Genomic DNA, 14,885 nt, shown 5'->3' on the forward strand with positions numbered 1-14,885 from the left:
ACAAAGTTTTATTTGTACTTCCCTGATACTTGTGTTACTCAGTTCACAGATGTTCTTTCTACACCTTATTAAAGTAGCCACAGGGTACCCAGCTCCCATGGCAGAAAAAAGGCCATATTTTTATTTATTTCAGTTGAACAAATATTTGGAATTTTGTGCAGTCATCAGCCAGCAAAATACTAAACTATGATAACTGTGTTATCATTTTCATAAGATTGGAAAATTACGCCCTGCAGTTTTCTAATGAGTTAAGAACTCCCATCTTTAAAACTTCTTGGGCCAGATCCTGTCCTGGAGTCACACCCCTTTATGTTGCTCTAACAGTACAAAGATGACGGAAAACTTCCTCTCTAACATGGCATATTGGGATTGCTTTCAAGCATATACAGCTGGCTGTATACTATTACTCATTCTCTAACTAGCATAGAGGACTCACCAGGGTAGGCCACAGCTGGAAGGAATCACTGTCAGAATGTACTGTGTACCTGAGACATCTGGCCAGTGGAAACTGTTCTAGCTTGCAAAATTTAGGAAAGCCCTCATACGTATTCTGGGTTATGAGTGGATTTGATAGCAACCTGAAGTAGTCTGCTCTAAGTTATGCTGCAAACTGAAGCAGAGCATGGGTTCTGTGCCAACCACAGCATAGCTGGACCTCGGTGGTGCCTCTCTACCTGAAGTAGAATTAAATAATATGTGCAAGTGACAAAGTAGTAACGGGAATATCATTTGAAGTTTGGATTATATACATGTAATTGGAGAAATTCATTGCCACTTATCATTATGATATTGTATATGGCAAATATAGTGCTCCAGTGAAATACAGAAGATATATTCCCCTTTACTAAAAGACTGGAAAAATACATTTATAGTTGAAAGCAAATCACTTCTCACATTCTTTAGTCTTTTGAGGGGAAATAGCATACACATTCCCCATCATTAAAATATTACAACAGTGTGCTTTGAATAGTTCTTTTTTGACTCACTAAAGCTGAAACTATGTATGGTTAAAGCTCCATTATCTGGTACTCAATTAACTAGAAAGGTAAATTAACTGGTATTTCTCATATCTTCCAATACAAATCTTCAATCTAGTGATTAGGACTAGTGTACTGCCTAGCATAATATGCAATTGCATATTCTGCACTCAACTTCTATTCAAAAGAGGCAGAAGACAAGTAAGCAAGCTGAAATCAAAGATTTATTTTAAAAAGCAGATTCCTTGTTATGTCTCAGGGTCAGTACACATTCAGGGCAATCTCCTACACCTCCTACATTTCCAGTGATAATTGATTTTCATAATGATTATCCTGAGGCCCTACAAGATCATGAAGTGTCTTCTGAATCATCACAGAAAGTTTAAATTATGTTCAGTATAGTCGTGCTAAGTGCATTTTTAGTGATCTGGATGTACACCAGGCACTGGCCATAATATGTAGTATCATAACGACTGTATAGAAAACTTTACAGCTACATCTAAACTGCGCATTGTTGTACAAGAAGATATGAAAATGAGGCGCGGGAATGAATATTGCCACACCTCATTTGCATACCTAATGAGCTGCCATTTTTGTGGAAGGGGGTTTTGTGCAAGAAGGAGCTGTCTACACTGCTCCTTCTTGCGCACAAAACCCCTCTTGAGCAGGAGCTGTTCTTCCTGAAAATAAGCGGCAGAACGGCACCTGCGCAAGAAGGGGTTTTTGCGCAAGAAGGAGCAATGTAGACAGCTCCTTCTTGCGCAAAAATCTCTTCCGCAAAAATGGCAGCTCATTAGGTATGCAAATGATGTGCGGTGATATTCATCCGTGCACATCATTTGCATATCTTCTTGTGCAACAATGCACAATATAGACGTAGTCTACCTATATGCACTTAAGTGCTTCTAGATATAGGGTAGTAGTATGAAATCACCCTTTTAATAAATTATATTTACCAATGTGACATATGAATTCTGGAACAATTTTTATGAGTGGGATTTTATAAATGAAACAGTGTTAACCACTTTTGGATGAGTTAGTTAGTAGTGTGTTAGAACTGCCTTTGAAAAAAATCAGAAATTGTAACTGGAACCCCATTTTAAACGTTATATTGCCTTAACTCTGTTTAAAGTAAGGAACATGTGTATAATAGCATTTAAAATTTTGAGTGTGTGGGTGTGTGTATGGATGTATGTAATGGGATAAGTCCCTGACACCAGCCCATCTCAATGACAAGCTGCAAACACTGTCTTGATGGTGAATGAACAATGTACGCAAGCCTTGGAAAAGAACCCACCCAAGAAAGAGACAAAAAATCCATAAAAAAAAAATCAAAGTTGCATATGCCGTTAACTGATGTCATATGGCCATATTGTGCTCTGGGACTGTGGGACAGGACAGGATCTATGGATTAAACATTTAAAAAGAGGAGTGTAAAACTTTAGGTCAGGCCTTTTAGTTTGATCACCCTTCAGGAGTATCGGTATGCACCGGCACAACCTGAATTCTTTCCTTGTGTCTAGGCTACCTGGCCAGTGGATTACATGAGCAATCATCTGTAGAACTCTCTCTCTCTCTCTCTCTCTCTCTCTCTGAGTGTCTGTGTGTGTTATGGATAATTTTAGTAGTTAGGGACCATAAATGAACTGTGTATTCACAATAAACATTGCATATTGTCTTTTCCCCTGAACAAGATTCTAATAGTTTTATCTCTAAGGCTACGTCTAGACTGCAAGCCTCTTTTGAAAGATACTTTCGAAAAAGCTTCTTTCGAAAAAGAGCATCTAGACTGCAATCTCTTCTTTCAAAAAAGTGAGCCACTTTTTCGAAAGAAAGCACCCAGGCAGTCTGGATGCTCTCTTTCGAAAAAGCCCTGTTTGCATTCAAGAACACCTTTTTTCGAAAGAGCACTTTCAAAAAAAGGCGTTCTTCCTCGTGAAATGAGGAGTACCACCATCAAAAGAAAAGACGCGTTCTTATGATTTAGTTTAGAAAGAACGCGGCTGTAGTCTAGACGCAGGTGAAGCTTTTTTGAAAAAAGTCTACTTTTTTCGAAAAAACCCTGCAGTCTAGAAACAGCCCAAAAGTAGAACCAAGAAACCGACCGATCTGCATTGTGGTACTACTACAGAATTGGTGACTACCTGTATAATATTTTATACTTTATTCATTTTATTATATTCTAATCTTTTAAAAATGATATTCAATTGGCAAAGTATAATTCTCCATTAATCAGAGTATTTGATTAACTGGCAGCCCTCCCCTGTCTCCCAACATGCTAAATAGCAGAACTTTTACTGGATTCCTCACAGCAATCTCCCCTATATTCTAGGACATAAGCAAAAATACAGCTTTTTCACAACTTCATGCCAGATCTGATGCCAGTTTATAATTTCTGAACCTTGCTGTTACCAGGCAGCACCATCTGATTTTCTATTCTTGACATGTCATGGGACATCTCACAACTTCAGATTCTTTACATTTTTAAAGAGGACTATGACAGACACCACCCAAAGGTTGAATCTACACTGTGTCCTTACCTTAAAATAAGCTAAGCAATTTGCACTACAAAAATTGCGTAGCTTATTTTGCGGTAATTTTGAAATAGCTTATTTTGAAATTTAGAAATAAAGTGCTATTCTGACAAATCCCTCAACCCTCATGGAACAAGAGTTACAAGGACACCGAAATAGCATGCTCATTATTTAGAAATATATTTTGAAATAATGGGTTTGTTTAAAGATGAGGAATAGCTATTTTGGGATACTTCTGGTATCTCAATATAGTGCTGCAATTGAGACATAGCCAGAGTGTTTACAACAAAAGAGAAAGGAAAAAAACCCTCAAGATCCACATAGGCTTTGGTGCCCTCAATATAGTTCATAATATGAGGTCTGATTGCTGATGAAAAAGGACTATAAAGTGTAGAAAGCCACTCTGATACGCAGAAAAGTTGGCAACAATGCGATTTATAAAAAACAACCACCCATATTTAATTCCACAGATACCATATTATTTTGATTCTGCAATGATTTTTTTCTGGGTTTTCCATATTGGTAAGCAAATCAAAAACATTCAGTTTCAGTTTCAAACTAATTTTTGGCAGATTTTTTGGTTTGAGCTCTTGAACAAAAAAAAAAAAACAATTATTCACTCAGTTCTTGTTAATTAACTGCCATGCTCCTTAGTTTGAGTCTGCAAAATGCTTTTTTATAAAGTTCTAAAAGACTGTCCTTCAATAAAGAGTTGATCCAACAGTAAAAATAGGGAATATAAAAGTAAAAAGTACATAATTTGACCTACTTTCTAGGTACATTTATATTCAATAATGTATTTGTTTGTAGTAAACTTTCATTATCTTCTGTGTAGACTAAGGCTGTCTAGACTACAGAGTTTTTTTGACAAAAGTTGACTTTTGTCGAAAAAACTATACCTGCATCTACAGTACCGATGCATTCTGTTGACAGTAAGTCGACAGAACGTGGCAGTTTTGTCAACAGCGGTAAACCTCATTTTATGAGGAATAATGCCTTTTTTCGAAAGTACTCTTTTGAAAGTACTCTTTCGAAAAAAAGGAGCTACTGCATGCAAACTGTGCTTTTTCGAAAAAGAGCATCTAGACTCCCTTTCAAAAAAGCGGCTTGCTTTTTCGACAATACTGATCGTAGTCTAGAAGCTCTTTTTTGACAGAGGCTTTGTTAACAGTATCTGTTGACAAAGCCTCTGTCACAAAAGGCGTGCAGTCTAGACGTAGCCTAAGGGAGGCTATGATAGAGGTCTCCAATCATGACTGGAGTAGAAAAAAAATACTCCTTCCCGTAACACAAAAACTAGGAATCACTGAATGAAATTAATAGGCAGCAGGTTTAAAACATACAACACACAGTCAACCTGTGGAACTCCTTGCCAAAAGATGTTGTGAAGTCCAAGACTATAACAAGATTTAAAAAAGAACTAGATAAATTCATTTAGGATAGGTTCATCAATGGCTATTATCCAGGATGGACAAAAATGGTGCCCCAACCTTTATTTGTCAGAAGCTGGAAATGGGTGAGAGGGGATTGTTTATTGGACCTGTTCTTTTAATTTCCTCTGGGAGACATGGCATTGGCCACAGTCAAAAGACAGGATACTGGGCTTGACAGATCTTTGGTCTGACCCACTATGGCCATTCTTATGTAATTCTTTCTGGCCTGACAGTGTAGACAACAAATTTGCAAAATAATCTGCCTGTATGGTCCCTACCCCTGCACATTTTTCTGTCTGCACAGTCACACAAACTTTAATAGGATTCTGCAGTGGGAGAAGAGTGTGCTTCAGGATCAGAGGATAAACCTTTAGGATTGTTTCTGTTTTTTAAATCAGTTTGGCATATTAATCCCTACTTTAGTATACTGATCTCAGACACTTAAGGCTTAGTTCTCCTTAACATGGTTCTGCTGAAGACTAGGCCTGCTGACAGGGAGGACAAAGAGGGCACTGCCATGGAACACAGCAATTCAAAGGGGCCCGGGATTTAAATATCCTGGGCTTCATTTGCATCTTGCCAGGTGCCGCCATTTTTAAATCCCCGGTAGTTCGGACTCCGTGCCCGCGGCTACATGCGGCACGGAGTAGGTAGTTCGAATTAGGCTCTCTCATTTGTACTACCATTACTCCTCATTCCTACTCCGTGCCGCGTGTAGCCACGGGCACGGAGTCCGAACTACTGGGGATTTAAAAATGGCGGCGCCCGGCAAGATGCAAATGAAGCCCGGGAAATTTAAATCCCGGGCTTCATTTGCAACTTCGATTGACTACATTAACCACCCTAGTTCGAATTAGGGTGGTAGTGTAGACATACCCTCAGGAACTAGTGGTGGAAGCTGAAGGGAATTAAAGAGCCAACAGGTGAGCCAAAGAGATTGCTCATCCAGCTCCTTCTTTTGTGTATTTTGCTTGTACACTATTTGAACAAACAAACAAAAAAATCCCACTCTTTCCCAGGATGGAGTGTGATAATGGGGAAATATGTGACTTGGGCACCTGCTGTCATTTTCGTGTTGCAGCTGTTTAGCAGACCCTCACTGACTGCCTGATGCACTACAAAGGAGAGAGGAACAAGTAATTCTGATTGCTCCATTACCTGCTTCCTTACAGGTTGTGAGAGCTCCAGAGAAAGATGGACAAGGTCTTCACGGGCTCTGCCTCAGGCTGGGAGAGTGCTTATCAATGGATTGATCCCCTCTCTCAAAGCACTTACAATCGGCAATCAGAATAGGAGGAAGAGAAGCACCAAACTAATGACAGTTCTCTGATATCTTGCCTCAGTCTAGGGGCTGTTCTAACTTGAACCAGCTGGTATATGGCCCCTAAAAGCCATCCAATTGGATCACTGCATATTCCAAGTCACTCTCTATTCCTGCCTTGAATAGAGAGCAGAGAGAGCTAAGAGCTCAATATGGGACTCCACTGTACAGGGAGAGTCTCAAGGATGAGACTTAATGGGTGGGTTCCATGCACTTTCTCATCCCTTTACAACACAAAAAAACAGAACAGAACGGAGAATTTGTCCCACTTGACCTTTTTGATATAAGTTCATCTCTCAGGCTGAGAAGATTGGAAACCACTGCAAAATCAGAACCTTGAACAGAATAAGATAGTGTATAGGAAGCTAATAGAAACGAGGAACAAGGATATATTGCATATGTTTCATTAAGCATCCTCAAAACCCAAATCCAGCTACTCCATTCTAAATGAGATCTCACTGGACACGTTTGTTTATTATGAAGGCACCTAAAATGACTTTCTTTAAAAGAGTATTTCATAAAATGTCTCTGCTTGAATCCCTGAAGTTCAGCATAAATCAATAATCTAAATGCTGTGAGTAGTTTATTCTCAGATGAGAATTTCACACAATCTAAAATCAAAGCAGCTCTAAGCTGAGGAGGTGCAGAAGTTATCTTAGAAAGTAGCCTCTGGGAAATATCAGTTTTATTAGAACTAAAGAACACAGAATACTGGGAGGGAAGGGGGGGAGAACCCTTGCCTTCAAATTGTGTTTCCCAAACACACTGAAATATATATTTTATTCATTTTAACCCTTTCTAAAGTTTTGACAAAGTTTTCTGGTACACATTATTCTCTCCATATACAGTTTTTAATATAGTTTGATGCTATTATAAATTTCCCCTCTGTAACAATTCCTGGAGACTGGCTTACTCAAACTTATGATATATATTAAATACAGGTTTTTACTTCTACACCTTTAGTTCAAATCTGGTCTAGGTTGCTAGCAATCATTAGTTTATTTCATTGATGCTCTTTCATGACTAACATGAAAAGAACTGGTTTGTTACCTCTTATCCACATTACATAAAATATTACTATAATTGATACAATTGTGGATAATTTCATTAGAGAGACTACTCAGCCTGTATCAGGTAGTCTGTAATATTTCAGCCTCAGGCACTTTCACAGGATATGCTGTCAAGTTGTGGATGTCTGAGTGAATTTGTATATTTAATGCATATAATCTATGGATACCTTCTTGAACTCCACAGCTTGAAAATGAAGAATCATGACAAAAAAAGGGCATTTTGTCATTTTCTATCACCATAAGGCTCAGTAAAATAAAATAATTATTAGACAACTTAAAATAGATTTTAAAAGTAATTAAAACTCAGAAAGTATTTAAAGAAAACTCACACTTGTCCAATAGTGCAGGATGGTGACATATTGCTGTCAAAGAATTTGAACTCCAAAACCTTATTGCAGTAAAACATGCTACTTTCTAAATATACATTGTCATACTATTGTCTTTGCCCTAGAAGTATGAGAGACATTTATGGAGAATTTAAAAAAGGTGCTTCTCCTGCTCAGAATCTAGAAAATAGGTACATACCCTTCTCCCAGGTTCTAAAATCTAAGTTCATTGTCAACTGAGTATTTAAAACACTAAGTACAATACCTAAGATGAGCAATATTTTTTTAAATGAAGTCTATGCTTTTAAATTTTGCCAGTATTTGTGCACATGAAAAGGACAGCTAAAGCTCAGCTTAATTCATTACTTAGATCTTAATTTATTGTTTTAGTCAAGGTAGCAGCAAGAGATCCCAATGGGTACATCTACACTGCGCACTCCATGTCCTTGGAGAGCACGTGTTATTTCAAAATAGATTTCGAAATAGCGGGTGCACTATTACAGCATCCCTGAAATCGTCATTCCACGAGGATTAAAGGATGTTTTAGAATAGCGCTTTATCTCAAAATTTGAATTTCAAAATAAGCTATTTCAAAATTACCTCAAAATAAGCTACGCAATTTGCATAGCACAAATTGCGTAGCTTATTTTGAGGTAAGGGCACAGTGTAGATGCATCCAATCAGAAGTAGGTTTCACTGTAATGGCAGTATAGAAACATTTAAAGAGATAGTCTTTGACTTGAATAATTTACAGCGCTAATTAAAATAAGATGCAACAGGCAAATAATAACAGAAAATAGAGGATGTGAAGTGGACAGCATTAATAATAAGGGAAATAAGGTATGTTCATTATTTGTAGGCTTTATTAAGTAATCTTAACAGGTTTTATTAACCAATGTTAATTTGCTCCTTGACTTTATGTTTGATGTCTGAACTTCATCTAAAAACACATGAATTTTGTTTATGTGAGTTTGTGCATACTTATACAGATGCTATAATACTTCATATGATCAAATTATGGGCTAAGCCTGAGTTGCACAATTACCCTATAACATCCAAAATGTGGGATTAATTGACATTGGATCTAAATTTCACCACTGAACACTTTTCTTATCATACTCAATAGGAATACATGTGGAGAAAAATTTCATACTTACGTTTACAGACAGGTGGCCTTCCTTTGTTACTCCAAAATCCATCTTCTTGACACACTGCTGTTGCTTGTTGACTAGATTCTAGCTTGAAGCCCTCGTTACATTCATATATCACTCTACTGCTCAAAGTGAACTCATTACCCACAACTGAACCATTTCCTGGAGTTTCTGGAATACCACAAGAAACAGCTAGGAGGGAAAAAAGATGGAAATCTGGTATCTGCAGGTATTTTTTCAATCACGTTTATTCTTTAAATACCAAAAACCATATGTGCATAACCGTACATTTGTCATCGTTGTTATCAATAATCAGTGAAATGTTGTCTACTTATACAAGTCTCTAACTAATCCAAGAATATTTTAAATGGATACATGAAATAACGTAAAGCAAATGTAGGTCAACTTTATTGTAAATTCATATGTTATTTGTACAATTCAGTCAATTCTGTAGTTACGGTAGATGATAAGTTATCCGAAAAAAAGTGACATATGAAAGGCCAAGAGGCCAAAGTCAAATAAAATATCAATGAAGGAAAAGCTTCACTGTCTACTAAATACTAGGTTCCCATTTTCTCTGTAGACCTTCCATTTTTTCATCATGCCAAATAAAGGTATGTCTACACTTCAAGATGAGCTGTAATTTCCAGTTTGAGACATACCTATACTAACTCTTATCAAGTTAGCATGTTAAAAATAGAGTGCAGCACAAACAGCACTAGCTTCTGTACATACCTATCTATCATGTTGGGTGGCTAAGTACTCAGTGCAGCTAGTCCCTCCCAGGGGCTAATTCTTGAGTGCTAGATAAACTGGGACTCTGACATTTTTTTAAATTTACCCTTTTATTTCTTTAGAAAGATTTAATCTTTTTTTTTTTTTTTTTTACCAGCAACTTGGAATATAAAAAAATAGCACAATATTTAAATTGAGCTTGTTTAATTAAGGATTATACAGGAAACCAAATCTACATATGTGCAGAATCACATTTTTGTTCTGGTCCAGTCTCTCATATATAACACTTTGATATACAAACACAAATATTTTAACACAAATAATTTTGCCTTTGCTTGCTTTCTTCTTTGGACTGTTGACTTTGATTTACATTTACAAAATCAATATTTGTCAAAAGAATAAAAGGACAGCCTTTACCAGAAGCCTACTGAACACAAGAGAAGAAACAACTAAAAAAAATCAATTGAATTAATGGTACAATTTACCTGCTTCAGTGTAAAGGATTAATTTCACAATGCATTGTCACGGTACAATAAACGTAACTCTACAAAGTTGTTTTCATTATTTCAAAGCTGTCACATTTGATGCATTTAAATTAAATACTACATAGTGCTTGGAATTTGATTACAAGTAGACAAACTAGGCAGTATGAAATGATAAATGTGATTCAAGTTCTTGGTTAGTCGTTTTTTATTGTGTTTGCTCCCTTCTGGAATATGCCAAATTGCACACTCAAATAGAACTGAAAGAATGTGACAAAATAAACTGCTTCCTATAAAAAAAAGTTAATATGAATTTTACAAGGAACCTAGCCCTAAATTTGCCAAATAATACTTGGAATAGCTGGGGAGCCTTTATTTCTACTTTTAAATAGAAATTTGAAATCTTACCCTGTTTTTCTACCCCCTTAAAGCTACCAAAATCTCCCATTCCCAGGCACACTGTGTATTTTTTTTTCTGTTAGTATCAGCATTTTGGCAACATTTTCCTCCCTTTCTCACAAATCCTCTCTTTCAATGATTTTCTGTCATGATAGAAAAAAAATGTGTGGCATGGCATGGCTCCTGAGGGGGGTTAGTTTGGGATGCAACTGGTTTAATTCTAACCTTTTGGTTTAGCTTTCCCCCAGCATACGCAAGATATCAGTTTCTGATATAAGCCAGAACATGATTAACTGTCTAAAAGAAAAAATATCATGGTTCAAATTAAAAAAATATTATATGTAGACCTAAATTTATACTTGCTTAAATCAGTAGAAAACTGCATATAATACTACGAAAATCAGAAGACTACAGAATGAAAGAGAAGAATTTGTTTCTCTGTCACTTGAGCAGTAAATACATGAATCTGCAGCATTCTTTTAATCAGCAAAATAGCTCTATCAACAGACACTTCCACTCTGGCTTGGTGATAATTTTGCAGGGCCTACTTAAAATCCAGGAACTCTAATATCTCCCTGTTTTGCATGACATACTGCAGAACAAACTGCACATAATATTCAATTTTTCCTTCAGGCTGTGTCCAGACTCAGGGGTTTTTTCGGGAAAAGTAGCCTTTTTCCGAAAAAACTTCACCTGCGTCTAGACTGCAGCCGCGTTCTTTCGAAATTAAATCGAAAGAACGCAGCTTTTCTTTCGACGGTGGTAAACCTCATTTCACGAGGAAGAATGCCTTCTTTCGAAAGTGCTTCTTTCGAAAGAAGGCATTCTTGAATGTAAATAGGGCTTCTTCGAAAGAGAGCATCCAGACTCACTGGGTGCTTTCTTTCGAAAAAGCAGCTTGCTCTTTCGAAAGTTCCGCGTGCAGTCTAGACGCTCTCTTTCGAAAGAGGCTCTTTCGAAAGTATCTTTCAAAAGAGCCTCTTTCGAAAGGGGCTTGCAGTCTGGACATAGCCTCAAAGTGCTGAAGCTGCGCCAAAAATATCTGTTTATTATACTGGCCCCAGCTTGTTGCACAGAATATCATTGCATCTGCTGCACTATCATCTCGGTGTTCACATCTGTGACTTCCTCTTTTACCTCTCTGCTTTCACCATCTTTATTCTACCTAAACATCACACCTTAGTCCCCTATTGGTTTTATTCTCCCACTCATAGAGGAACACTGTTGCTGAACTGTATGTTCCTTAGGTTGCTAAGCTACTGCTGCTACAGTAACTGCTAATTATAGCAGTACCTTCTGGTGCTACTTCATTTACAGCCCAACTGCCTATTTGCTAGTTATCTTTCTCTACCAATAATACTATAGTGGAAAGAGATATTCCTACTGCTACTGTTTGTCTGATTATGCTAATATCTTTGGGTATGTCTACACTACAAAGTTAGTTCGAACTAACTTTCATAGGCGCTACACTAGCGCTCCGTTAGTTTGAATTTAATTCGAACTAACGGAGCGCTTAGTTCGAACTAGGTAATCCTCATTCCACGAGGATTAAGCCTAGTTCGAACTAGCTAGTTTGAATTAAGGGGTGTGTAGCCAACACCAGGGAAACTCGTCTGCCCCCCTCCCGGCCCCGGACCCCTTAAAGGGGCACGGGCTGGCTACGGTGCCCGTGCCAGGTGCAAGCCTGCCAGCACCCAGCCAGCAGACTCTGTACCTGGCACGGATCGAGCCACCCACCCGATGCCCCCCAGCCCTCCCACTCTTCCCGGGACCAGGCTGGCGCCTCCCGGGAGCTTGCCCGGGACCGCAAAAGGCGGGCACCCACCTGGGCTAGTGCGGACATCGTGGACCTCGTCCATGTCCTCCGCACTAGGCACAGGAAAGTGGCCGTCTAGGGCAGGAGAGCTGCCAGCCTGGCCACCCAGGAGCAGGTGTGCATGAAAATCAAGGGGGTCCACTGAGACCCCCGACCCTGAGCCCTGAGCTTACAATGGCGGTCCTGGGTCAGACCAAAGGTCCATCTATTCCAGTAGCCTGTCTGCTGACAGCGGCCAACCCTAGGGACCCTAGAGAGGATGGACCGAAGACAGTGACCAAGCCATTTGTCTCGTGCCATCCCTCTCCAACCTTCCAGAAACCTTGGGCAGGGACAACACTCCTGCCCCCTGGCTAATAGCACTCCATGGACCCAACCTCCATGACTTGATCTCACTTCCCTTTAAACTCTGTTCTAGTTCTAGCCTTCACAGCCTCCTGCAGCAAGGAGTTCCACAGGTTGACTCTTTGCTTTGTGAAAAACAACTTTCTCTTACTAGTTTGAAGCCTGCTACCCATTCCTTTCCTTTGGTGTCCTCTAGTCCTTCTTTATGGGAACTAATGAAGAACTTTTCTGGATGCACCCTCTCCACCCAACTCCTGCTTTTAGGGACCTCTATCCTGTTCCCCTTCCATCTCCTCTTTTCTAAGCTGAAAAGTCCCAGTCTCTTTAGCCTCTCTTCATAGGGGACCTGTTCCCAACCCCTGATCATTTCAGTTGCCCTCCCCTCTCCCAGCCTCTCTCTTCCCCTCTCCCACCTCCTTTTCCCAGTCTCCCCCAGTTTTGTTCAATAAAGACAGATTCCATTTTTGAACACAATTGTCCTTTATTTTGTACATCAAGAAGAGGGGCTAGGGAAGGGTAAGTGGAAGGAGGTGAGGGAGGAATGGCGTACGAGCCCCCGATGGGGAGGACTGGGTTGGCTCTGCGGACTTCTGGGGGTGGAAGCTCTCCTGCAGCCCCCCAATTGCCCTTTCTCCCCAGATGGCAGCCTGTGGCAAGTGCAGCCGGGCTGATGGCCGAGTGTTGTGATGTGCCCAGTGTGGGTACTCCAGGCAATCCAAGCCAGGACTGCTTTGCAAGCGGGGCACCCCTGAGAACTGTCTGTCCGGGATGGGGGTCAGGACCCTTTAAGCACAGCCCTCGGCTAGCCTGAGACAGCATCTCCATGCTCTAAGTCCTCCTCTGATGCCCTGCCGGCACTGCTTCCGGCCATCCTTAAGCCCGGTTCAGGGTCCACTTAATGTGGACGCGGTAGTTCGAATTAGCAAAATGCTAATTCAAACTAGTTTCTAGTTCTAGATGCATTAGTTCGAATTAGCTTAGTTCGAATTAACTAATTCGAACTAAGTTATTTCGAATTAACGCTGTAGTGTAGACATACCCTTTTAGACCAACTGTGTCCAAACAAAACATATCAGAACTTGTTGGCTTGAATTAGGTAATATGACAGCATATACACAGTGCCTTTCTGAAACAAGGTTTGATGAAGAGAGCTAACTAAAATGACATTTGGTCATTTAACAGCTGAGCGTAGTCAATGCTGTTAAACACTTAAGTGCACTGAAGCTGTTCTCAGCTTCCCAAGTGTATGCTAAAATTACTAAGAACAGTCTAAGAAAATTGTCCAATTCAATGAATGGTACACACATTTCTCAGCTCAATGATTAGAAGAGACTTACAGCCTGTGTCACCAACATGTACTTTGTACTTATGTACAAACACTTCCAGATGGGTTATGAGCATTCGGAGAGTGAGTAATGAATAGTTCTTTAACCTTAATTGTCTTCATTTTTCTTGTATTGCAGCAAGATATATTTCTTACAAAGAGCCTATAATTAGTACACACTGAAAAACCCATTTACTGCCTGGAAAGTAGGATGCAACTTCAATTGCTCATAAATGTTCCTCCTCAGAAATATTCTCTGTTTCTACAGGAAAGCTCTTCCTCTTTTTAAAAATAATGAAAAAAATCCTTTAGGATTCCTGAATCTATTCCTATATATTTTATGAGAATATACACATATAGTTACTTCAATGATGTGTACCATTGCGATTCTTATAAATAAAGAGTATTTATTACATAGGGTATGTCTACACTTGCACCCTAGTTTGGACTTGGGATGTAAATGCAGGCATTTGAAATTGCTAATGAAGTGGGGATTTAAATATTTAAATGAGGAATAATGTTAGTTCAAATCAAGGGGTTTGTTTCGAACTAACGCGTCCCGATGCGTACTTCCTGGTTTGAATCAGCTGTGATTATAACTAGTGCGCCGGCGAGATCTTGCTAATGATGTGTGGGACATTTAAATCCCTGCTTCATTAGCAATTTCAAATGCCTGCATTTGCATCCCTAGTCTGAACTAGGGTGCAAGTGTAGACATACCCATACACAGTATTTTGATTGACATGTTCCTTTAACAAATTCTTCCCTAGTGTAACTCCAAACAGTTTAATAGAGTTAAAACAGATTAATTTGATCCACTAATAATTACAGATCTTTTCACACTGTAGAGATAGTTGTTTCTGAAAAAAAGCTCACTATTGTTGACTCCCACCCCACTTCTTACAAAATATTAATTTTAAAATAATCTTTACTTTGTTTTAAGTAAAAATCATTTTATTCCCACTTACCTCA

At 39.0% G+C, this 14,885-nt stretch overlaps 1 protein-coding gene and 1 long non-coding RNA gene across 4 annotated transcripts in view; one reads left to right on the forward strand and one right to left on the reverse strand.

The window, feature by feature from the left end:
* Nucleotides 1–6,254, forward strand: part of LOC142827791 (uncharacterized) — a 38,383-nt gene extending 32,129 nt beyond the window's left edge. For both annotated transcript variants that reach the window (XR_012902547.1, XR_012902548.1), the window contains exon 6: nt 6,117–6,254. This is a non-coding gene — a long non-coding RNA (uncharacterized LOC142827791). The remainder of the gene's footprint in view (nt 1–6,116) is intronic.
* CSMD1 (CUB and Sushi multiple domains 1) overlaps nt 1–14,885 on the reverse strand; it is a 1,865,804-nt gene that overhangs the window by 118,876 nt on the left and 1,732,043 nt on the right. For both annotated transcript variants that reach the window (XM_075923597.1, XM_006137767.4), the window contains exon 50: nt 8,819–9,004. In XM_075923597.1, coding sequence (XP_075779712.1) covers nt 8,819–9,004 — 186 coding nt within the window. The remainder of the gene's footprint in view (nt 1–8,818; nt 9,005–14,885) is intronic.

This window comes from Pelodiscus sinensis, chromosome 3 (genome assembly GCF_049634645.1).
Source record: "Pelodiscus sinensis isolate JC-2024 chromosome 3, ASM4963464v1, whole genome shotgun sequence".
NCBI lineage: Eukaryota > Metazoa > Chordata > Testudines > Trionychidae > Pelodiscus > Pelodiscus sinensis.